Source organism: Notamacropus eugenii, chromosome 6 (genome assembly GCF_028372415.1).
Source record: "Notamacropus eugenii isolate mMacEug1 chromosome 6, mMacEug1.pri_v2, whole genome shotgun sequence".
NCBI classification, from domain to species: Eukaryota; Metazoa; Chordata; class Mammalia; order Diprotodontia; family Macropodidae; genus Notamacropus; species Notamacropus eugenii.
The window spans coordinates 353,011,007-353,035,623 of record NC_092877.1 but is presented as its reverse complement, the minus strand read 5'-3'; the positions used below and the strand labels follow the sequence as shown (position 1 = coordinate 353,035,623).

The window sequence follows — 24,617 nt, the reverse complement described above, 5'->3', positions numbered from 1 at the left end:
CCTGAATGAATAAAAGGACTTTATTCAGTCATTCATTTATTAATTCAAAAAGCATTTATTGAGTGTCAATTATGTACCAGAAGTATAAGTTATGTAAAGACAAAAACAAAAGCCACTGTTCTTGAGGAATTTGCATTTCTTTGGAAGAATGAATGAACATATCTGTGTTGCTACTATCCCAATGAAGTTTGCAAACTTAAGGGCCAAGTTCTTACATGAAAATTTATTAATCAATGAAAATAACCTCACTTCAAAGACTTGGAAGGGTTTAGAGTTTATAGCATATAATATTTGTCCATTGTTTCCTCAAGGATAAAACCTGGGCTATAAAGAATCTCATGAGAACTGGGAGCCAAAGAAGTAGAGAGAACCATTTTTCTAATGATTAACAACTCAACAAAGTGTGAGAAATTCTCGATGGACTTTACCCAGGATTCAAGAAATAGGCACACATGCTCTTACTGAGAGTCCCATGTGATTAAAAATGATGTTATTAATTAAACCTCTCATCCTTATAAGGACTCTTTTAGTAACCCATCATGACTCAGTCCTGGGCACCTCAGAGTGGAAATCCATAAGGTGACCTCTAGTGCCATCTGGTGGGGGATCTGGAAGCTTCCCATCTCAACTAGTGAGGAAAGCTTTTCCTTTGTAGAATAGGAGATGAGGATGACAATGTGCGTGATAGACCAAAGTTATGAAAAGGATTGTTAAGTCTGCCTACTACAAGTGGTGCCTTGGGTAAACAGCACAAACCATTCCCTCATTGGAGGGGTCGGGGACTGGAGAAACCCCAAGATGGGGGAGTAAGCATCTTTGGGAGGGTTGGTATATCGGCATAGAGGTAATTTACTCCAACCTATTTTACCAATTTTTTCTTGCTAACGAGGTGTGAACCTCTGTTGTTTCTGTACTGCTAAAAGCTTTCAAGTATTGTCAGGGTCCTCGAAGGAGGTGCCCTGAGCCACAACTCTGCCCTAGAAAGGGTTTTCTAAGACTGACTTTAAAAATTCTTGAGTCAAATGTTAGCAGACACTTTTAAGAGACCTCATTCCCTTTCTTACTCAGGTCAAAAGGTGTTTTTCCATAACCTAGGTATTTCTCTTTCTCCAAGATTCTCATATATTTTGGACATTTCCATTTAAATTTCTAAGATATTGTCAGATTGATGTCTGTGTTACTTAGGAAGGAAGCAAAACAAAAACCCATGGGTATTCCTGTACCACTGGAATGAATCAGCAAATGTTGAACATAGTTCTTTAGAGTGATCTTTCAAGATACTGGTAAATCCATCTTCCCTTAGGCTGCTTTGGAAGCTGCTGGAAGGACCTCCAGAGATACCAGCAAACCTACAGGCTTAAGAAAAACTCGGGACAAAAAGCTGCTATAACACCTGGTACCAACCTTGCTTCCAGGGATGATTCTCTGAACCATTGGACTCTCTGTAGGATTCCATTTCAATTCTGAAAGTTCTCTCTCCCTCTTCTCAGATTTTCATAAAGCACTTTGTTTAGGTCTCTTTTTTCAATTAACAAGCAGTTATCAAACTTTTACTAAGCACTGGACATGAGGCATAGTGCCACAGTTACAAAAACTGCAGAGTCTGTGCCCTCAAGGAATTGATATTCTATTGGGGAAAGAAACATATACACACATCTACCAAATCTGTAAACGTGTACACATATATACCAAATCTACCAACATGTACATGTTTATACCAAGTCTATAAACATGTACCAAACCTATAAAAAGTTAATACAGAGTTATTTCAGAGAAATGGAACTAGTTTTTAGACCTTTTTTTGTTTTATAATAATCTGTGTACATTTTCTATCACAAGCTCCATCTCATAATAGAATATAAGTCTCTTGAATGCAGGGCATATGTCAGATTAAATTCCCAGCCACTAGTATGGTGCCTTACCCATGATAGACAACCATTCACTTGACAAGTTTTCCAGGCCCTACAGCTGCTAATATCTTCCCCACAATTGCTGCCTTACTTGTGCACTGTGTTTCTTTTGTATGCACTGATTTGCACATAAGTTATCTTCCTCTTCAGAATATAAGCTCCTTGAGGTTAGGGACTACTTTTTTCTTCTTTTTATCCCCAGCACTAAGTAAAGTGATCTTTGCATATGTTGCTTCATCTGATCCTCACAATAATTCTGGGAAACAGATCCATTTATTATTCCCATTTTATAAATTAGGAATACTGAAGCTGAGAAAGGTTAAGTCACTTGCTTGAGTAATATAGCTAGGAAGTGACTGAGGCAGGCAGGATCTGAACTCAGCTCTTCCTGACTCCAAGCCCAACATCCTAGTTGGCACATAGCAAACATGTAATAAATGCTTGTTGGCTGATTGGCTGATTTGATTGAAGGGTACTATCATTAAGGTAACTAGGTGGCATAATGAATAGACTATTAGTCTAGGAGCTGGGGAATCCTGAGTTCAAACTCTGCCTCAGTAACCTATTTACTCTGTGAGTCAGGTCAACAAGTACTTGTAAAAGCATACAGTGCATAGCGCCTGGCACATAGTAAGCAATGGATATATGCTGATTTCCTTCCTTAAGGTTCTATGCAAATGCTAGCTATTATTATTAATTTAGTTATTATTATTATCACAATCATTACTAGAGAAGAGAAGATGGTGCCAAATAGTCCTTACTTTGCCTTCAAGAAGCTTCTTTGCATTAGCCTAGGAGACTGTGACATACCAGGCAGCTGTGATGGGAGCAGACACAGTGCCCTTGAGAAATAGAAAGGATAGAGAATATTTTCAACTGGGGGTGAGGGAGGTGGAGGGAAGATTGAGGAAGTTTTCACCAAGGATGTGACACCTAAATTAAGCCATGAAGGGTGGACAGAAGTAAGTAAGGGAAGGGAATGTGTCACAACCCTGGGGAATGGCATGTGCTAACAGCCAGAGATGGCAGACTGCAGCTTGAGCTATAGGGGCAAGCATTATATCAGTTTGCCTGGAACTTCAAATTCATGGAAGGAAACCATGTGAAATGGGGATGAAGAGGAAGGAGGCAGATAGGTGAAGGAAGGCCTTAATTCCTGGATGGAAAATCATATACATTCTCAAACCAATCTATCCCAAAGGACCTCTAAGACACTCTAAGTGGATCCTAAGAGGAAGCTCTATCAAGGCAAATTTCAGACTCTAATAGACTTTCCAAAGGAAAAATCCCAGAGAATAGATTTCAGGTAAGCCACTCCCATAAACTGTTCCCACCACAGCCTTTTTGCAAAGAAGAAAATTAATGTCAAATAAAAATTAATACTAGAAAACCACTCAATACCAACATATGGACAAGTGGTCATTCTATTTTCATAACTCATAGTTTCAAGAATGGGCCTCCCTTTAAGTGGGAATCTATGCCTTTATTTGAAGATGCTGAATAAAAGGCACACTATCCAATTAAGAAACAAGTCATGTAGGCTCATTAGAATGTGGCTTCCAATGCATCACCCTGACACACAGAGTGCTGAGGAATTTGCAAGGCTCTACACTCAAAAAGCATATAATTGAACTAGCTGTTGAAGAGAACTCTATGCCAGGCATTGCAGCTCGGCAGTCTTCAAGAACACAGCCTCTTAGCCAAATAATAGATAGTGAGAGAAATAGAGACACTGAGTCATCTGACTCTTTCCTAGAAGAAGTAGAATCTGACGGGTCAAATAATGTCTACCCCAAACAGACCTTCTAAGAGTGATCTCCTGTCTCTGACTGAAATTTAGCTAGAAATTAATATGTTATGATGATGATGAGGAGGAAGATGATAGCTAGCCATTGTATTGTGCTTGGAGGTTTACAAAGTGCTTTGCATATATTATCTCATTTGATCCTCACAATAATTCTGGGAGGTGGGTGCTATTATCATCCTATTTTATGGATGATGCAACCAAGGCTAGAAAAGGTTGCTTACCCCTGGATCATACATGAGGCATCATCCTGACTTCAAGTCAAGTACTCAATCCTCTCTTAAATTTCAAGTGAAGACATTTCTTCTATGTTAAACTCTGAGCAGTTACTCCTTGACTAATTGTGGAGATGTCTCCTATCACTAACGTTTTTTTGTTTTGGTTCAGACTAAGCAGGCTAACTGGGGCTCACCTGGAAAGTAAGGACCTTGGTCATGGGGGTCAATGTGCAATAGGCTAGCCTTGAATACCCCTAGATCTCCTCTCTATCCACTATACCACACTACCTCTCTCAGGGGTAGAGAATTCTCCTGTAAAGCACACTGATTGCATGTGTCCTTGCTCAAAGGAATTCCAAACTAATTTTTTTTTTAATAAGCCTATTACCATGAGCATTGCTAATCTTCTAAGGGCTGGCCTTAGATAAAAATAAGTGGTAGTGAGTGATGCTGCAAGTCTGAAACTCAACTTCTAAGTTAACCAGGGTCAATGAAAATACTTGTCTCTGGCTTTTTTTGTTTGTAGATTAACATCCTTCCACGGACCTCAAGCTGCCTGATAGACTGCTGTGTTAATCCTCCTAAGGAGGTATGTGACAAGTTTTCAGGAGAAATGAGGCCTTCCAAAAACCAGTCTGGCCAGTGATTGGCTTTGGACCTTACTTGTATTTCTCAGAACACCCCTCCCTCTCTCCTTTCTTTTGACCCCTTTCCTAGGCATTTTTCCTTCTGGTAAGGACCAAAGGATTCAATGGAAGAAAGGACTTCAGGGGTGCTCTTATCCAATACCTACCAAAACTAGAATTTTACCTCTGTTATATTGACAGGTGTCAGGTACTAAAGACCTCCAGTCAGGGAGGACCTCACTGCCTGGCAAAGTGGTCCATCTTTCACTGGAATCCTTCAAAGAAAGGCTCAGTGACCACACACTGGAGATTACAGATGCAAGTGGGATAGGATGACGGCAGACATCTCTTCTAGGTGAGAGTATGGATTCAAAGTTGACTTTCCCATGCTTAATGGACTTACCAAGAACAAGGTTCTTAGAAAAAGACCGAAGTATATCTTGGCTTACACTAGGAGATGGAGATTCAATTCATTTCAAATTTTCATTAAGCACTTGCTCTACACCAAGAACATGAGATATAGAGTGGAATAGGGAATAGAAAAGTGTACTTGGAATTTGGAAGTCCTGGGTTCAAGTCCTCTCTGACACTTACTGGGTATGAGATGCTGTACTCTCAGTCACAGATAAATCTAGTAGATTTACTAAGTAGATAATTTTTTTTTTAATTGTGAGTCTCAGTTCTTTCATCGGCAAAATGAGGATAATGGCAACCGACTCACAGAGTTGTTGTGAGGATCAAGGGATATAATGTATGTAAATGCTTTGCAAGTGTGCATTTTGTACATATGTGTGTGTGTGTGTCCATACACACATAGGTTACCTCATTTGACTCTCAAAACAACTCGATTATTATCATCACAATTTTACATATGAGGAAACTGAAAGGTTACCTATGTGACTTGCCCAAAATCACAGTCACTAACTGTCTGAGATGGGATTTGAACTCGGGTCTTCCAAATTCCAAGTCTGACCCTCTCCTCATTGTTGCCTAGATCATTCTTAAAATCACTTTATGGCAAGAAAGCTTCAAGGTTTTCAACAAAGCCCAAAGCCAAATGGATGCTGCCAAACTGGATATATTTAAATTGCAGTAAATGAAATGTTATCATCTTATTTGCGTCCCCAAAAGAGGCTTACCAGCTTTCATAGGAAATGTATCTGAAAACCCAGCAAAACTTGAGGACAGCTTTTCCCCCTCTGCCATTTACATAATACTGGAAGACTTGCAAAGCATTTTACATACATTATATCCCTTGATCCTCACAACAACTCTGTAGTTGGTTGCTATTATTATCTTTATTTTGCCAATGGAAGAACTGAGACTCACAGTTAAAAAAATGATCTGTTCAGTATTTCACAGCTGGAGGGGAGAGCAGGGGATGGAATAAACATTTATATAGCACCTACTGTGTGAGGATATAATAGCTAATATTTATTAGATGTGTACTATGGGACAGACACTATGCTAAGCACTTTATAATTGTTATCTTATTTTATCTTCACAACAACCCTGGGAGATGAGTGCTATTATGATCACTACTTTACAGATGAGGAAACTGAGGCCAACAGGGGTTAAGTGAAATGCCCTGAGTCCCACAGCTAGTGGGTGGGTGAAAGTGGATTTGAACTCAAGTCTTTCTGACTACAGGCCCAGAGCTCTAATTACTGTACCACCTACCTGGGATCAAAGGATCATAGAATTGGGGCCAGAAGGAATCTCAGAATTCACCTAGTGCAATTCCCTCATTTTATTAAATGAAGAAATAGAGGCGTAAGGAATTAAGAGAACTTGCCCAAAGTCACATAGAAAATGGAATAACAAGGATGTGAACTCAGCTCATCTGACTCCTTACCCTTTCCATTCCAGGAGACTGAAGTCTGGGCCAAGCTAAAGAAGAAAGTTAATCACAAGTCTGTCGCATAAATCTGATCATTTCAAAGCCCATTCAGAGATGCAACAAGCTTTAATACTAAGGAAAGTGATAATGAGACAAGGATGTGGTCTGCATGGCTGCGCCTCAGTGGGTGCATTACATTCATTGGAACGTAACTCTCTGCTTGGGTTTGAGTGTGTTAGTACTTTGGGAGCACAAGTGGGAACTTTCACTGGTTCTCCAAAGGTGAAAAAAAGCACGTCGTGTTTCCTTTGGCTTGGATGACATGTTTTGATTAGTAACCTTACGGTGGGAGAAAAGTTCCAACTAGCATCACAATGTGTCTATGTGTCTTAAATAGGATGACCGAATATGGTTAGACCCTGAGGTTCTGGGTGAATCTGCCAGCTCAGCCTTCCAATAGACTTTTAGCCAACCAACTGGAATATACTGTCAATGTGTTTATCAAATATGTTGAAGCCACAAAGCTGAGAGGGAATGTAAACCTGCTGCAACACAGAGTCAGAATTCAGAATGATCTTGGGAGATGTAAGCATGGTGCTAAAGTGAATGACAACATGAAATTTAATAGGGAGAAATGTCAAGTCTTATACTAGGACTCAGCAAATCAACTTCCTACAGATGAGACTGAGGGAGCGGGGCTAGAGAAAAGTTTGTTTGAAAAGATCTGGGGATTTTAGTACGCAGCAAACCTCACACAAGCCTTTGACATTGGGGGCGAAGTCCTGATCCTCCCATCCCTATCCCTTCCTAGATGGACAGTTAACGCAGGACCAGCAACTCTCTGTCTTTCTCTGGTCAACCCACAACTGAAGCTGGTGCACATTCAGAGGATTCAGGTACCTTTGACCTCATTAACAAACATAAGTACAGAACATTTAGTAACAAAACAACATCTATGGTGATTTGGGATTATATGTCCTTTCTTTTTCCTTCGTCAATGTCCTAGTTTCCTTCAAAACACTACTACAGTATTTTTCTTTTTCAATTTTTTGAAAGAAAATTTCCTTTTCCATTCAACTCATTACAATTCTTGTTCTTCCAGATAAACTGTTCTTCTCTTGAATGACTGTTTCCATTTAAAAACTGAACTTTTATTGCAAAGAAGTGAGCCAAGTCAAGTGTCATATGGTTAAAGCCAGTAATAATAAACATACTCATAGATGCCAAATCTTTCATGTGAAATAGCAAATTATTAGGCTATTTTTTAGTCCATTTGATCTTTCACAAAACCATGACCTTCTCATCCCTCTTCCCACCCCAGTGTGAGAGACATATCTCAAATGACCTTCCTCTAGTGACAAGGAAAGGGTGTAGGCAGAAGTGGACTTGGAGAGATCTGGTACTACCTCTAGCTGGAAGCCAACTTTTGAATTTCATCTGTCCTAAAAGCTGTGAACCTTGTTTTATTTTTTTCTCTCCAAATTTTGAGGATGAGAAGTCAGCCTGATTTCCTGGAATATAGCTTCTCAAGCTGGGCATCACAAGCTTCTGTTGGGATGGAATGATTACTTATAGCAAAGACTGAAGTTGTGCTCTTTCCAAAGGACTATCTTCTAGCAATGTCAGTGATTGTCTGGCATGGAAAAGTGGGCAGACCTCCTCTGCCTTGTGGGTCCTCCATCTCAACTCTTTCTCTGTGCTCTTAAGAGCTACTATGGTGCCTACCAGAAGTGTACCTCTCTAGACCTTGCAGAACTCTGGAAAATCCGCTTCTCTCCTACTCACAAATTGTCAATAGCTCCCTACTATTCCTAGGATGAAATAAAAACCCTCAGCCTATCCTTTAAAATTTTCCATACTCTGTCTGCCTACCTCTTCATTTTTCCAGTTGTATTTTACCAATTCTGTACTCAGAGAACCTGGTTTCATATCTTGTCTCTGAGAGTTTACTTACCTGTGAGATGTGGTATGAGTCACTTAACCTTTCTGGGCTCCTCAATTGTAAAATTAGAGGTTTGGACTAGCTGGTTTTGGGCGGGGGGGAAGGGTAGATCCTTCCAGGTCATCGCCTATAGTCCTATAATCATATCACCTCCTTTCGTTCACTCATAATTAGTCCAGTTACAAGGACTTGCTAATGGTTCTCTGTACATGACATCCCTTCTCTATGCTTTAGCTCAGTCTATGCTCCATGGCTAGAATTCATCCCTTTCTATGTCCACCTTAGCAAATCCAAATCTTCCTTCAGAGCATGAGGACCTTCCAAATCTCCCAGTCATTAGCACTGTATCTCTCTTGAAATTACTTTTTGTATGTATTTGGTATTTACTCATTTCTGCATACATTTTGTATACTCCCATAAGAACCAACCAATCAACCAACAGGTATTTATTAGTGCCTCCTAAACATATGGGCAACTAGGTGGTTTGAAATATGGGCTTGAAATCAAGAAAACTCATCTTTCTGACTTCAAATATGACCTCAGACACTTACTAGCTGTGTGAACCCGGGCAAGTCACCTAGCCCTGTCTGTCTCAGTTTCTCCATCTGTAAAATAAGGTGGAGAAGGAAACGATAAACCACTCTACTATCTTTGCCAAGAAAACCTCCGATGGGGACATGAGTGAAGAGGCTCAACAACAACTACATATCTATGTTTCTTGAGGGCTGGGGCTCCACAGCTCGCACAATGCCTGGCACACAGTAGGCACTGAATAAATGTTTCTTGTCACTATGGTGGACAGGTAGGTCTGAAATGGATCTTGGGGGCCACCTTATCCACAGTCTTCATCTTCCAGATGAGGCTGAGGGAAGCTGACATACCTAAGGTTACACAGGTAGTGACAAAAGCAGATTTCAAACTCAGGCGCTTAGACTCCCATATTCTTTCTACTAACTAACAATCATCCTTTTGAAGGATTCTTTTTCCCCCAATATTTTATTTTTTCCAATTACATGTAAAAACAATTTTTAACATTTTAAATTTTTTAGTTTCAATTCTCCACTCCTCTGCCATGAGAAGGCAAGCAATTTGATAGAGGTGATGCCCCTTTTGAGGGATTCTAAGGCTTGGTTTACATTGATAAATAATATCAGTGGTGATCCTATGAAGTTGGGAAATTAGTCATAATGCCCTTCAAAACTGGATGGGTTGAGTCCAGTTAAGCAACTTAGACAGAATCCCTGCATGTGGAGAGGTTTGCACAGAATGTTCAGACTTTGGCCATAAACTAGTCTGTTCCCTCCCACCCCTGTCATCTTATAAATGATTACACTGAAGCCCAGAGAAATTTAATGGCTGAAGAGAAGGTGCAGTGTGGGAGGCTGTAGCTTTGATTATTGATGTTATTTCATTTTGTTTTTCATCTAGATTTGTGGATTCACAGGATGAATCCCCTCGTGGGAAAACTCCCTCACCAGATACGGGCTGGCAGATTTGAGGCAGTGTGGTTGGTATAATGAATAGAATGCTGAACATGGCACCAAGAAGAGCCAGGTTCAAAGGATGCTTCCTAGCCATGTGACCATGGGCGAGTCACTTGCCCATCCTCATCCTCAGGTCCCTCATCTGTAAATGCAGAATAGAAAGTATAAAATGGAAATGGTAATAGCATCCCCCTCACAGGCTTGTTGTGAGGATCAAATGAGATAATATATGAAAAGACCTAGAAGGGCTTTGGAAACGTGAACAGTTACTACTGTCTCTAAGTTACAGATCAGAGATTCTTAATTATTAGAATAGAAGCTCCTTGAGACCAGGGGCTAGCTTTCTTTTATTCTATATTTGTATCCCCAGCACTGGATAAAGTTATCTAGCCTATATGTACATAGAACCTGACAGACATCGTGCTAATAAGCATGTTATAAATATTACAGCAAGAGCTTAAAATGCTCATTAACTGACAGATTAAGGGTAATAATAGCACCTACCTTCTGTGGTTATTTAAACACATAGATCCATATATCTACATTTACACATATACATACACACACAAAGCGTTTTGTAAACTTTGAAGAACTACATCAACACGTGCTATCGTTATTTTTGCTGGTATAGTAGGTATTAAAACATATTGGCTGAACAAATGTTCTACATCAAGTGAATGACTAGAGGAAGTTATCTGGAAAATTTCAGTCCAGGGCCATGACCACAGCCTGTAGACACATGGTTTTGAGTTAGTTTGTAAGGATCATGTAGGGACAGGCCCTTCACGTATCTGAATGAATATGGGAGAACTAGACTCACCATTTCTTAGACTTTAGCCGAGGGGCGGGGTTCCGGGGAATTAGGAACAGAGCTCTCATGGGATGCATGTCACAAAGAGCTGAAAGAGACAACAAATGGCATTAGTCACACTGGGAAGCAGAAGGCTGACTTGAGTATTCCATGGTTAGATATGCAAGAAGAGACCCTCAGAACTGGTGACAAATAACAAATATATTTCCTCTGTGGCTACCATTGGGATATGGCTCTTTCTCAGGTACTGAGTAGCTGTGTGACCCTGGGCAAGTCACTTGACCTGTATGCCTCAGTTTTCTCAATTATAAAATGAGGATAATAATTGCCCCTACTCTCCAGAGTTGTTGTGTGCATCAAATGAAATAGTATTTATAAAGTCCTTGGCATAGTCTATGGCACATAGTAGACATGTAGTGAATGTGTCTTTCCTTTCTTACTTTCTGCTCAAATGATGCTATTGGCCAAAGATGACCAGATGACCCAGGGTGGAAAGCATAAGTGAGCTCTTGTTTAGGAAGAATTAAAAACAATAATCAACATTTATATAAATCTTTTAAATTTTCAAATCCCTTTACGTGCTTTATTTCATCTGCGTCTCCAAAACTCCCCCAAATATGTGAAGTAGGTAACATAGGCATTATTAGCCATATTTTTCAAAGGAAAGAAACTGAGGTTCATAGAGGTTGACTTGCTCAAGGTCATGTAGCTAGGAAATGTAGGGGGTGGAGGTTGAGCCCTAGGAGCTTCTGACTGCAAGTACAATCTGATATCCTCTCTGTGATATGCTAACAGTTGAAAATAAAAGTTTGCATTAAATTCAAGGAGGTTTTTGAATAAGTAACATTTAAAAATTACCATCCTATATGGGTATTTACTCTATTATTTTTAATAAAACTTCTGTTTAAAGAAGCTGAGTTCTGTCATCTGTTATGAGCAGTCACTGAGCCTCTAGTCTAAGAGATACAAGAGAGATGGGGGCTCAATTTGTCACTGCATAAAAGTCTGACTCTTGTTAGCAAATGCATCTAACTCTCAGCATTTGTGTGGGGGCACTGCTTCATTCTTATGGAATATCAGTAGGATCCAAGTGACCCCCCAAATCCCTCTCTCCCACAATGACAGAGCCATGTAACATATTGAATTTACTTATCTGTGTATGTGCTATGGTTCCTTCATGGAATATAAGCTTCTTGAGAGTAGAATCTATTTTTCATTTTCTCTTTTTGCTTCCCTAAAACCTGGCACATAGCAAATGTTTAACATTTGTTGAACTGAATTAATTCAGGATGACTGTGATTTAAATTCCAGCTTCTAACCCTAGCACTATGACCTCTAGGAAAGTCATATAAATTTCACTGTCTGTTTTCTCATACAGATGTCATTTTGGTCCTCTTCAAGAAAGGACAACAACTAACCAATCAAAATGGAAAATAAAATACCTGTAGACTTCTACTCGCAAGGTATTGGTGGTTTTTTAGACCAGTCCTCTGATTTTGTTCATATGGGAAATGTCTTATACCAATTGAAAATGGGAACCTACTCTGCAGTTTATAGTTATAGAAAGTTGCTTAGCAAAATGGACATCCAGTCACTTATCCAGAGTCACAAAGTCAAGGCAGGTCTTGAATCCAGGTCTTCCTGATGTCAAGCTTGGCTATCTATCTCCTATACAGTGCTATGTCTTATAGTGTCTCAAATGAGATAATTTCCAGAAAGTGCTTTGTAAATCTTAAAGTGCCATATAAATCTCCTCTATTAATATTATCATCATGATGTCCTTGCTTAAATTCAAGATCAGATTTCCATTTATTAATCCAATCTCAAGAAAAATGACAATTCATGGAGAACATTTGAATCTATGGGCCTTCCACATAGTCGGCAATTAATATGTACTTGGCTTGTCGTATTAAATTGTTGTTGGATTATTCCACATTGGAAGCCTCTTCATGAGGATGGGAAGATCGGTGGGATGTGGGTTGCAATTTTGGGATTGTGAGGCCCATCCAAATATGCTATCATCTACATGGTCTTTGGTGGAAGGGGTGGAGGGGTAAAGCATTAGAATGAAGATGGCGGAACACTGCTTTGGGGGATATTATTGCAACTGGAGCCATGTCAGGCAAGGTCTAAATGGTCATTCTGAAAACTTCATGACTCGAAGCTAAAGGTTCAGCTGGGAAACAGGAAGCCCCCCAAAGCATGGCAAATTGAGGATGATAGCTAAAGAGCCAAGCTAGAGAAGTATCTTAATTCCTAAATAGGAAACTACTTTCCAGCGAAATTTGTTTTTACTCAAGTTGGTTACCTCATCCAGCCAAACTCATTAAGTATTATAGTTTTGAGATGGAAAGGATATTAGAAAACATTTAGTTCAATTACTTCATTTGATTTAAGAGGAAACAGGCCCAAAGAGGACATCTGTTAAATAGGTAGAAAGTGACAGTGGTGAGATTCAAATCCAGGTCCTCTGCCTTTTGGTGGTCACATGGTTCAAGGTCACTGTCCTAACCATGTCTGTCTTCCTAAACAATTGTCTAGTAATTAAGCAGAGACTGGACGATCCTTTGTCAGGTATCAGGACTCATTTTGGATATGGGCTGAACTACACTGAAATGACCACTGAGGTTTCTGACAGCCCTAAAATTCTGGGATTTTTCACATTTATCTTTTCTACCTCAGGACTGTGAACATTTTTGCCTAGAAGTGACAATCAAGATTCTATGGGCAAAAGTTTTCCTTTAGTCCAATATAGCTTCTTATCAAGAATGATGCTAAGGCTTGGGTGCTAGCTACATAGTGTGTGATTTTGTACTTTTTAGATGCTTTTGGCATTATAGGGTAGCTAGGTGGCACAGTGGAAAAAAGTGCTGGGCCTGGAGTCAGGAAGATTTATCTTCCTAAGTTCAAATCTGACCTCTGATACTAGTTATCCAACCCTGGGCAAACCACTTAACCCTATTTGCCTCAGTTTTCTTATCTGTAAAATGAGCTATAGAAGGAAATGGCAAACTTTGCCAAGAAAACTCTAAAGAGGTCACAAAGAATTCAATATGACTGAAATTATTGAACAAAAACAATTGGCATAGGTCCTTTAAATATTATACCAGTTGTGAAGTACCCATATCAATTATAGCTAGGCCAATAATATATGGACTGGGCAATTCTAAGTATTGGGTAGTGACTGGCAGAGTCAACTCTGTAGCCAGTTGGGTCTATCAACTTTAGATGAAGTCATAAGGAGACAATTTTGGAGGAAAAACCAAAACCAGAATCATTCTAATAAACAGTCTGATGTGAGAGACAGCCAATTCTCTCCATTTGTCTTAAGGTGGGAAAAGAGAAGTAGTTACAGTTTGTAGTACAAACACCAGAGGTCCTGATGAAGGGAGAGTCTTACACCAGACATGGAGCTGTCCACCTTGACTCTAATACAAGTGGGAAATCTCAAAACTAGTACCTAATATGGATGGAAACAATGAAGCTTGAGTGTGTCAATAAGACCAGTCTTCAAGTCTACCTTTTATATTGGTTTGAGTTGTAAGTTAAAATCTTTATTATTTGATCCTTGTGTATTTAAAGATACTTCTCCTGTTGGGCAGAAGGTTGGCTCAAGAATAATCCAGAGGTTAAATTTTTACAGAGAACAACTGGTGTCCTGGAATTTTATTTTCCTTTGTTCTCCCTCTTTTTTCATATTTTCCTGTCTCTGTCTCTGCCACCATCTCTCTGGCTCTATAAGTTCCTGTTGCCATTTTGGGGTTTCTATTGGGCTCTGTTTTTCCATCAGTCTTTGTCTCTCTTTGTCTCCATATCTTTGCTTTCCAAAGGCCCTGTCTATGTCTTCATCTCTGTCTCTATCAGTTGGTCCTGCACGTTGTTGCCATCAATTTCTATCTCCTTCCGTGTCTTCATCACTCCACACATGTCTCAATCACTCTCCTCATTTTGGGTCTCTCTTTCTTTGTCTCCATCAGGTTCTATCTCCCTTTCTTTGTGTCTCCATTAGTCTATGTCCCCATCACACTCCATCATTGTCTCTATCTGTCTTTCTCTTTCTCTCTCTCTTGACTTTCATTGGTTTCTGGTTGTCTCCATCTCTTTACGTCTCCATCAGTCTCTCTCTCTCTCCGTCTCTATCTCCCTCTCTTCCCCTCCTCTCTGCCTGTACTTTTATCTCTCTCTATGTATGTGTGCATGTCTCTTTCTCACCTATACTTCCTTCTCCCTCTCCCTCTCTCTTGTGCTCTCTCTCTCCCTCTCTTGTGCTCTCTTTCTCCCTCTTTCCCTCTCTCTTGTTCTCTCTCTTTCTCTCTCTCCCCCACCTTTACTTCCATCTCTCTGTCTCTCTTTCCCTGTTCTTCCATCTTTGTCTCTCTCCACCAGTCTGTCTGTACCTGTGTCTCCAATACTTCATCTATCTTTGTCTCCATCATTGTGCCTATCTGTCACTCTCTCACCACCTCTCTCTGTCCCCATGTCTCTTTCCATCTCTCTTTTGGCCTTCATTGGTTTACGTCTGCTTTTCTGTCACCACCAGCCCCTCTGTCTGCCAGTGTTTCTGTCACTGTCTCCATCAGTCTCTTTCTCTTCCTCTGTCTGCTAAAGAAAGAAATCTTCATACCAGCCAGCAATGAACAAGCTTCTGCTGGGTGTAACTTTAATTTTGCAATCCCAGCATGCCAACTTGGTGCCATACACAGCTCACTGTACCAGAAGAAATGCCCATTGTAACTCTTGGCAGCCTTCCACCATTAACTCAGTCACAGATGCTTCCCTTCCCCCTTTGCCCCCCACCCTGCCCAGCTGAGACTTCCTTACTTACGGGGGGCACCTTCTGCCATTTCAATGGCTGTGATTCCCAAAGACCACAAGTCACTCTGTAAGAGAGGGAAGAAATAAACATGGGCATAAATTAATCCAATCAGGAGTTTTGTTAATACTGGTCACTGTTTTGGACTGTGGCTTCTAGGGCCATTTAAACTTTCTTATCAAAAACAGTTTCCCTTTTTTTTCTCAACACATGATTCTCCCAACTTGGGGAGCCCAGGGTGAGGATCCTGGAAAGGTACACGGAGTTATATCAAGACTTCTCCAAATCCACATGTGAATCTGACGACACAGTAGAGTTTAAATCTCAATTCTGCTCCTTATTACCTGTATGACCCTGGCCAGGACCTGGGCCCAGTCCCTAATCTGAAAAATGAGGGAGTCAGACTAGACTATCTCAGAGGTCCCTGCTAGAACTAAATCTGGTCCAGTAAATAGGCAACTCAATTACACAAACTTTTAAGACAAGCCTACTGAGGTAAAGATGCAAAGACAAAAAAAGAAACAGCCTCTATCCCTGCAGGGCGTCCATCCCTCTAGACCTTGGTGGTTTGTTGTTAGAACAAATCCATGTCAAAAAGATCCAAGGATGTCAAAGACTCTAGACTGAATAAGGAATGCGCCTTACACATAGATGGATTTCTGGCTTTCAAAGGACGTAGATGCTATGGTGACCAACAAAACCATTTATTTTATAGTTTTGCTAAATTAATAGCAGCATTTTGCTGTGATCTATTTTTCCAAGGAGGCCCAGTGGCTCTCTATTGTCGTTAGACCCTTTAACACAGATTCATCTAAAAGTCTCATTGAAGTTTTAAACTCCAATAACTTAAAATTACACTAAGACTTTTGAGACAACCTCTCCAAACCCCTCAGCCTGACTAAAAAGTCTTTCAAAATCTGACTTCAGGATACCTTTCTAAGCTAGTTGCCCATTCCTCCTTTCCACATACTTCATGTTCAAATTGGCCTTCCTGCCTTTCCTCAAATATTTCTGCCTCTGTCCTGCATTTTTGGAATTCTCTTCCTCATTATTTCTGCCTTGGAGCCCTTGTTCCCTTCCATGCTCAGCCCAGGAGCCACTACCTCTTGCAGGAGCCCTTTCTGGATTCTCCTTTCGCTGATGTGACTGCTCTTTCTTTTGTATATACTTTTCCTTTATTCTCTATGTACCTCATTTTTATCTTTGTATTTCATACTTGTAGAAATGTATCTTTAATTCCAACATGTACCTGGATGAGCTTAATGAACTGAACTTGAAACATTGAGGTACAGTTGTATCTACACACATGCAGAGTATCCTTGTGAATTATTGAGGTTCTATTGGAGGGGAGGGTACAAGTAAAAAGCAGTGAGCATCCTTAATTTCTTTCGAAGCTCAACTCACCGGTACCTTCCATGTAATGCCTTTCCTGATACATCCAGAAGCTAGTGCTATTCCTATGAGTTATCTTGTATCTATATATTTCTTCTGCGTATACTTTATATCTTTCTATCTCCCCTGTTAGAAGGGGAGTTCCTTGAGGGAAGCATTATTTGATTTGGTTGGGGAGGTGGTATGTGTATCCCTAGCACAAAGCCCAATCCAAGCTGGTGCTTAATAGAAACTCTTTGATTGACTGACTGATTGATCAGGAACTTGAGACAACATACTGACACTACCCAGCCACCATTTAACAGCCATCAAATCTCATCAGCTATTCAGCTGGAATGATTCCAGACATGGTAATTAAAAGGTCAAAGGTTCTGTATCCTACTTGCTGCTTCTCATTATCTCTGCTTCTCCAAAAACAGACTTGCATTGTCACCTGAAACCAGGAATTTTTGTTCTGAGTAAGATGGACTTGCTATCAAAGTTGTTCACTAGTCTGATGCCACGGAGAGGAGATATGCAGTTGCTGCCAATTTCCAGGTGGGACTTTCCAATGTTAAGCACAATATACCATGTAGAATCTTAAACCTTTATAAGTAACTGATAAGCACAAAGCAGTAACTGCCCCTGGCCAGGTTCTGGGCTATTTGGGAAGGCGAACATATGAGGGAGAAGAACCAGTTCGGAGCCCCATAATTCTCCCCTCTCTAATCTTGTCTACATAACAGCTGCTGAAGTGATATTCCTAAAACACAGGACACTCCATGATTTTCCGCTACTCGAAAAGTTCCGAAGGTTTCCTATTGCCCCTAGAATGGTCCCCTCTACCCCCACTCTGCCGCTTCCAATACTCTCTCATAATCTGACATTTAAAGCTTCCTTGAGAGCTTGATTTTCCAAATATATTATACATTACTCCCCTTCACTCACTCTATGGTCCAGTCAAAAGGGACTTTTCCCTGTTCCTCACACACAAGATTCCATCTCCCATCTCAGTGTCTTTGCCCACTCCTAGAATATACTTCCTCCATACCTCTATTCATCCCTTAGAATCCCAAGCTCAGCTCAAGAGTCACCTCCTACATGAGGTCTTTTCCGACCCATTCTCCTTTTTATTAGAGGCTTCCTTCTAAAATTACTTTGTAGTAACTTTTAAAAAGTTAAAAATAGTTTTCAATTAATGAGCATTTATTTTCTCTCCTTATTGCTACCTGCTCCTAGTCACAAATATGCACAAATATGCGGCCAAGCAAGTAAATTCTCACATTAGGTGTACCCCCAAATGGATAGCTTCTTTTGCACCAGAAAGTCTATCCCCTCTCATGAGAGGAAGTAACCGCTTTATTACTGGTCCTCTGGACTTGTGGTTGTTGGTCTTTGCATTAACAAGAGTCCTCAAGTCTTTCAGAGGTGTTTGCCTTTAAAATGTGACTGTCACTGTAGAAAGAGATCTCACTCTTAACTTCAATCTGCATCAGCTCCTACAAGCATTCCCAGGTTTCTTGAAACTATCATTTCTTCATTTAATGGCAAAATCTTATTCATTACATTTACATATCAGAATTTGTTTAGCTTTTCACCAAATGATGGGCAATGCCTTAATTTCCAATTCTTTGCTACCAAAAAAAATAATAGCTTTCAATATTTTTTAAGAGTTGAGCCTTTGTCTCTTTCTTTAATTTTTTTATAATATAGCATCATCATGATTCTGTATTTCCTTGCATATGTATATTGCATATATGCATATGTATATTTGTATATGTATATATACATACACATACAAACATATATTTATATATGTATATATATGTGTATATACATATATACATACATACATACATATATGTTGTCTTCTTCCACTATGATGTAAGACCCTTGGGGGCAGCAGTTGTTTCATTACCCTCTTTGCATTCTTAGTCTTTAGCACAATGTCAGCACACAACGCACTCCTCTTTAAACCAAAAGGAAAATCTTTCTAAATGTCTGCATGACATTTGTACAACCACCTGGATGTGTGCAGATGCTGAGGTTTTGTTGAGAACTCCATTTTCTATCATACTTAGGATTATTTTCCCTGATATTATCTCATTTTTCAAAAGCAGCATTGATATTCCTGGCCACACACCCAAAGTCATTTGCAAGCAATGCTCATCTGCTTGCACTAGGAAGCAAGAAACGCCCTTGATGTGTCTTGTTTAAGCCTTTGAATCCATGAGTGAATCCCAGAGATACTTTGGAACTTAAATATGGGAGAAAATGCTCCAATTAAGAGTGGTAAGATGGCTCCTGGGAGAAGAGAAAGGCATGAAGGAAGAACAAGATGGAGAATGAGTCAGGGAGAGATAAGTTTCCTTAGTGGCCATGGTGTGACTCCTTTTGGGCAGAAGATGGGTAATTCATTATTCCAGCAGCACTGTGCAGGTTAGTCTGTGGCATGATTAATAGCTTAGCAGTGTGCACATTACAAACACAACACAGACAAATTCCAGTGCCTCAGTGGAGGCATAGCCCAATATGCATCTTCTCACTTGGTGGGTGGCCAGCTGGCAGCAAGACGAGATCCAGCTTGAACAAAGCTAAAAGGATTGTTCCTTTTGGGTTGAGATGATGCAGGTATGAGGAAGAAAAGTTGCCTACTCTACTGCGAACACCAATGCCAAAAGGAGAGACACCAATGAATGAATCTTGGACTCTTTCCTAATGCAACTCTTGTAATCTTTATTTAATTTAACAAAACCATGTAATGTCAGCCTAATGTCTGGGGTCCTGGAGCTTTGTCTGTGTAGGAGTCACATATTGCAGGGCACTAGTACATAGTAAGTTTTCATGAGGCATGTGGTACTGAGTTTTATCATTAATAGGACAGAATCTCTTTGATGGGTGAGGTCTGGCAGAATTTTCTGCTCGTATCCTCTAGCACCTATCCTAGCATCTGGCTCATGATAGGGGATTGCAAAATGCTCGTTGATCAATTCAGCATAATGACTTCCTTTTTAAAAAAATTAAGTGTTCAATTCCTTATTTTTAAAAAATTTACTTATTTGTATTTAGTTCTCAACATCATTTTTATAAGATTTTGAGTTCCAAATTTTTCCTCATCCCTCTCTACCCCCTCCCCAACACAGCATGTGATCTGATATAGGTTATACATGTACAATCATATTAAACATATTTCCACCTTAGTCATGTTGTGAAAGAGGAATCAGAACAAAAGGGAGAAACCATGAGAAAGAAAAAAACAAAAACAAAAAAGAGAAAACAGTATGCTTTGATCTGCAATTCAGACTGCACAGCTCCTTCTCTGGATGTGGACAGCATTTTCTACCATGAGTCTTGAAATTGTCTTAGATCATCGTATTGCTGACAAGAACTAAGTCTATCAAAGTTGGGCATTCCACAATGTTGCTGTTACTGTAATGACTTTCCACAGGCCCTTTGTTGAAAAATTCCATCATAAATGGTAGCATGAGATGTTTCACATACCATCTGCTAAACCAATTAGCCTGAGAAAGTTCATCTAGCTCACTACATCTCATTAATTTCAAGTGAATAGTCAAAGGATTTAAAGAGGTGTGACCATAGACATGAATCTCATCCTCTTTTTGGGAATCACATCCCTCAGAAGGCTGTGCATTTTGAAAGGCACTGGGGAAAGTCTCGTGAAGAATGAGGTACAGGATTGGAGAAGGCAGGGTAGCTATCCAGAGAGAAAAAAAAGAAGACAAAATGGTAACTGAGTTCTTAGCTCTGGTTACCATCTTGTTCCCGTGCCAAGTGGAAACCAAAGTGCTCTCTACAAAGAGCAAAGGAGAAGTCACAATACTCTCTTCCAACACTCTTTGTTCCCATGCCAACACTCTGCCATGAGAGACTTATATGTGGAGCTCCAGGTGTTTTGCAAAGACAAAGTTGTTAATAGGGAGTTAAGAACAGTACTCTACAGGAGACAAGTGGGGAATATTCATTCCTCGCTGTTTAATTCAATGTCCTTGATCTGCTTCTTCTTTTGGACACTTTTGCTGGCAATTTCACATGTCAAAATGGTTTGGCATGTAAGAGAAGAGATTGGATGGGGGATCCAACCAGAAGCTACCATATAATTGACCTCAAATCCAACTCTGAAGCATCATTTAGTGAAGAGCTAAACAGATTCTGATATGTAAATGTAATGAAATATGATTTTGTCATATGAAGAGGATTCCAGAGTTGTTCTTGGTGTACTGGGGAGGGATGGCTAAGTTCTATGTATGATACACACTTTACTTTTCTAGGTTACTAATAATTTTATTTCCTTAGTTTCCCCATCTATATAATGAGGGGGCTAAGATCCTTCTAGGTGGAAATCCAAAGACTGTATAGATCATGAAGTCATGGAGATAGAGATAACCATATTTTACCAAAAATAGAGGTATATGGAATTCAATGATGCATTCTGGTCACTCATTAAGGCAAGATGAAAATCAGTGCTTAATTTGCATCCTGTTGCCAAATGCCTTGAGCAATAATGCCTTGACTTTTTTGGTCACTGACATCCAATGAACTTTGCCACCGTGCCTCAGCTGCCCTCTCCTTCTGACCCAGTTAGCTACCTTCTCTCAATGGTAAGTTTCTCCTGGAAGTTCCATTTTGAGGAAGGACCCAGTCCAGTCATGCTTCATTCCCTAGACTTCACTACATCGAGGGTAGGTACATCTTCTCTTCCCCTACTGCCTTTCAGTAAGCTCTTGGATGTCAAGCACTAGCTTTCTTTTTGCTTGCTTTCATATCCCCAGTGCCTGGCACAAGAGTGCTAAGAAATGCCAGTTGAATTCTTCACTTGTCTTGACTTGTGCTAAAATAAACATTGTCAATCTTTCTTTAAAAAATTGTAACAGAATAAAATCCTGATACTTCTTGAGAACATAATCAAGTCTTGATCATCTATGCTAAGGGAAGAGAGGGATAGGATAAACAGATCTTGCAGTCAAGACAGTCCAAAGTCAGAAGATTCATAGAACTGTCTAGCCGGAATGGATGCCAGTAGTCTAGTTCAAGAATGCCCTCTCCTGTATTCCGGATAAGGGGTCATGCAGCTCCTACTGGAGACCTCAGATGTAGAGGAATGCTCTATCCCAAAGGCGTCCACTTTACTCTCTTCCTTATATGTTATCAGAATTCTCTGCAGTTTTCATTAGCTTGAGCATGCTTTACTTAAGTTAATCCTAATGACAGCTTGCATTCCTTTACAAGACTTGGCACCTCTACTCACCATGGGAAGTAATGAAGGATGCTGATGAGTAAGAACCTATCCTTGTGTTATAAATTGATTGTGGCTGTAGACAGTGTGCCTGGTCTGGAGTCAAGAAGACCTGAATTCAAATCTGGTTTCAGATACTTACTAGTTGGGTGACCCTAGGCAAATCACTTAACACTGTTTGCCTCAGTTTCCTCATCTGTAAAAATGAGCTGGAGAAGGAAATGGCAAACTATTCCAGTATCTTTGGCAAGAAAACCCTAAATGGGGTCGTGACTGAAAACAATTGATCAGTGACAAGCTACATAACAACACAAACTTGTCTTTGTATAGTATTGTCCTAACAATAGCTCTTCTAAAGTGAAGCATAAGTTATCATTTTTATTGTTGTGTTGAAACTGTCCCCAAAAGAGAGAAAGACTTGTCCATTGTGACTCAGCTTATAAGTTTCAGATCAAAGACTTGAACCCAGATCTCTAGACATGAAGCCCAGTGATCTTTCAAGTGATCATATACCATCATGGGATTACAGACAGAGCTGAAAGGGATCCTAAGGAACCATCAAGTCCAACTCACCCATTTTAAAATTGAGGAAACTGAAGCAAGTAAAGACTAACTCACCTTCCCAGGATCACATAATAATAATATTTAGAGAATACTATGAAATTTTACAAAGATCTTTACAAAGATTATAATAATTTTTATCCCCACAAAACCCTAAGAACTAGGTGTTATTATTAGCCCCGTTTTATAGATGAGGAAACTATGGTTCAGAGACATTCAGTGACTTGTCCAGGGTTATACAGTTTCTCAGATGGGATTTGAATTCAGTACTTCTTGACCTCAAGTCTAGTACCTTTCTGTTATACCATACTGCCTCTCTAATTAATCTCTGGGAAACTCACTTTTGTAACCTGACTCATTATTTATTTATGAATTTTTAACAAAATCTGAAGCTTGCCTGCATGCCAGGTTCCAGGGAGAGTGGAAAGGGCGAGGCATTTGCTTAAAGGAGACATTTAAGAGTAGACTTGGAGAATGTGGGTGTGGGTATATTATATTGCTTGTGGAGGACCTAAGTTCCAACACCTCACAACTCCTATTGGTGTTTAATCTTCCCAAAGATTAGATACACACTGGAAAGGCTGTATGGTGCAGCAGAAGGATGTCTCCCTCTGGAGGAAGAGGACCTGTGTGATTTGGAATAACTGACTTAGCCTCCTAAGGTATCAGTGCACTCATAGATACAATGCCAGATGTGGTCACTAGGGGTCCCTTTAGCTCTCAACCCGTGATGCTATTTGATCCTCCTAACAGCCCTATGATGTAAGCAGGACAGGGATTATTATCCAGAATCTACACTATAGAAACCGAGGTTTAAAGTCGTTAAACAAGATGGAACATGGCATATGGGAAAGGGCTTTTCATTTAGATTCAAGAAAGAAGGCCTGTGTTCGAATCCTGATTCTGACACTCACCTGATGTATGATGAGGCCCAGGTCACTGAACTTTTAATTTCTCCCTCTGTCAAATTGGAATAATAACTCCTGCGATGCCCATCATCTTACCGGGTCATCAGTTATCAACTGAGACAAGTATATAAACCATTCTGTAAACCTTATGACATGCTTGCATACCTACGTATATGTTTAGATGTATGTATAAATGAGTGCTTTCAGGTACATGCATATACACATGCACACATGTATTACTGTTCAGTCATTCTTAGTCATGTCACTCTTCATGACCCCTTTTTCTGAGGTTTCTTGGCAAAGATAATGGAGTGGTTCACCATTTTCTTCTTCAGATCCTTTTACCGATAAGAAAACTGAGGCAAACAGGGTTAAGTGACTTGCCCAGGGTCATGCAGCTAGTAAGTGTCTGAGACTAGATCTGAACTTGGGTCTTTCTGACTCCAGGCCTGGTGCTTTATCCACTGCACCACCTCGTTACCCATACAATATATACATACATACATACATAATGTAAGTGTTCATATCTAAAAATACATGCACACAAATATATACCTATATGAGTGAGTACATATATAACTAGCTAGCTAGATATACAATCATCTATAATTAGAGGACAAAGTCATTATCAGAAAGACCTAAATTCCAGTCCTAACCAAGACACTTAGAAGCTGTGAGACCCTGGGCAAGACATTCTTGTTGGCTTTAGTCTTTATATATGTGAAATGAGATAATTAATTATAGGACCTAATTCATGGAGTGGTTGTGGGGATCCAACCCCACAAGGCAATTTGTGTATAAGGCATGTAAAGCAATTTGCAAACAACGCTGTCTGTTCTTATTATAGCACCACAAAAAATGGAATGGGAGAATGATGGTGATGAGAATGATGATAAATGTATATGATGCTTACATTTTGCAAATTTCTTTATCTATATTTTCTCATTTGAGCAGATGGAACTATTGGTGAGATCTCAGGATCCCAGGGAACTCCGAGATGAAAAAATTCTCTCTACTAAAGCATCTTTAAAGTGCTCTACATATATGATCTCATTTGGTCATCCCAACCTCTCTG

General features: G+C 39.8%; 1 protein-coding gene across 5 annotated transcripts in view; it reads right to left on the bottom strand.

Moving 5' to 3' along the window:
* TNIK (TRAF2 and NCK interacting kinase) overlaps positions 1 to 24,617 on the bottom strand; it is a 414,101-nt gene that overhangs the window by 132,355 nt on the left and 257,129 nt on the right. For all 5 annotated transcript variants that reach the window (XM_072618473.1, XM_072618475.1, XM_072618476.1 and 2 more), the window contains exons 8-9: positions 15,461 to 15,515; positions 10,645 to 10,723 (exon numbers count right to left, since the gene is read on the bottom strand). In XM_072618473.1, coding sequence (XP_072474574.1) covers positions 10,645 to 10,723; positions 15,461 to 15,515 — 134 coding nt within the window. The remainder of the gene's footprint in view (positions 1 to 10,644; positions 10,724 to 15,460; positions 15,516 to 24,617) is intronic.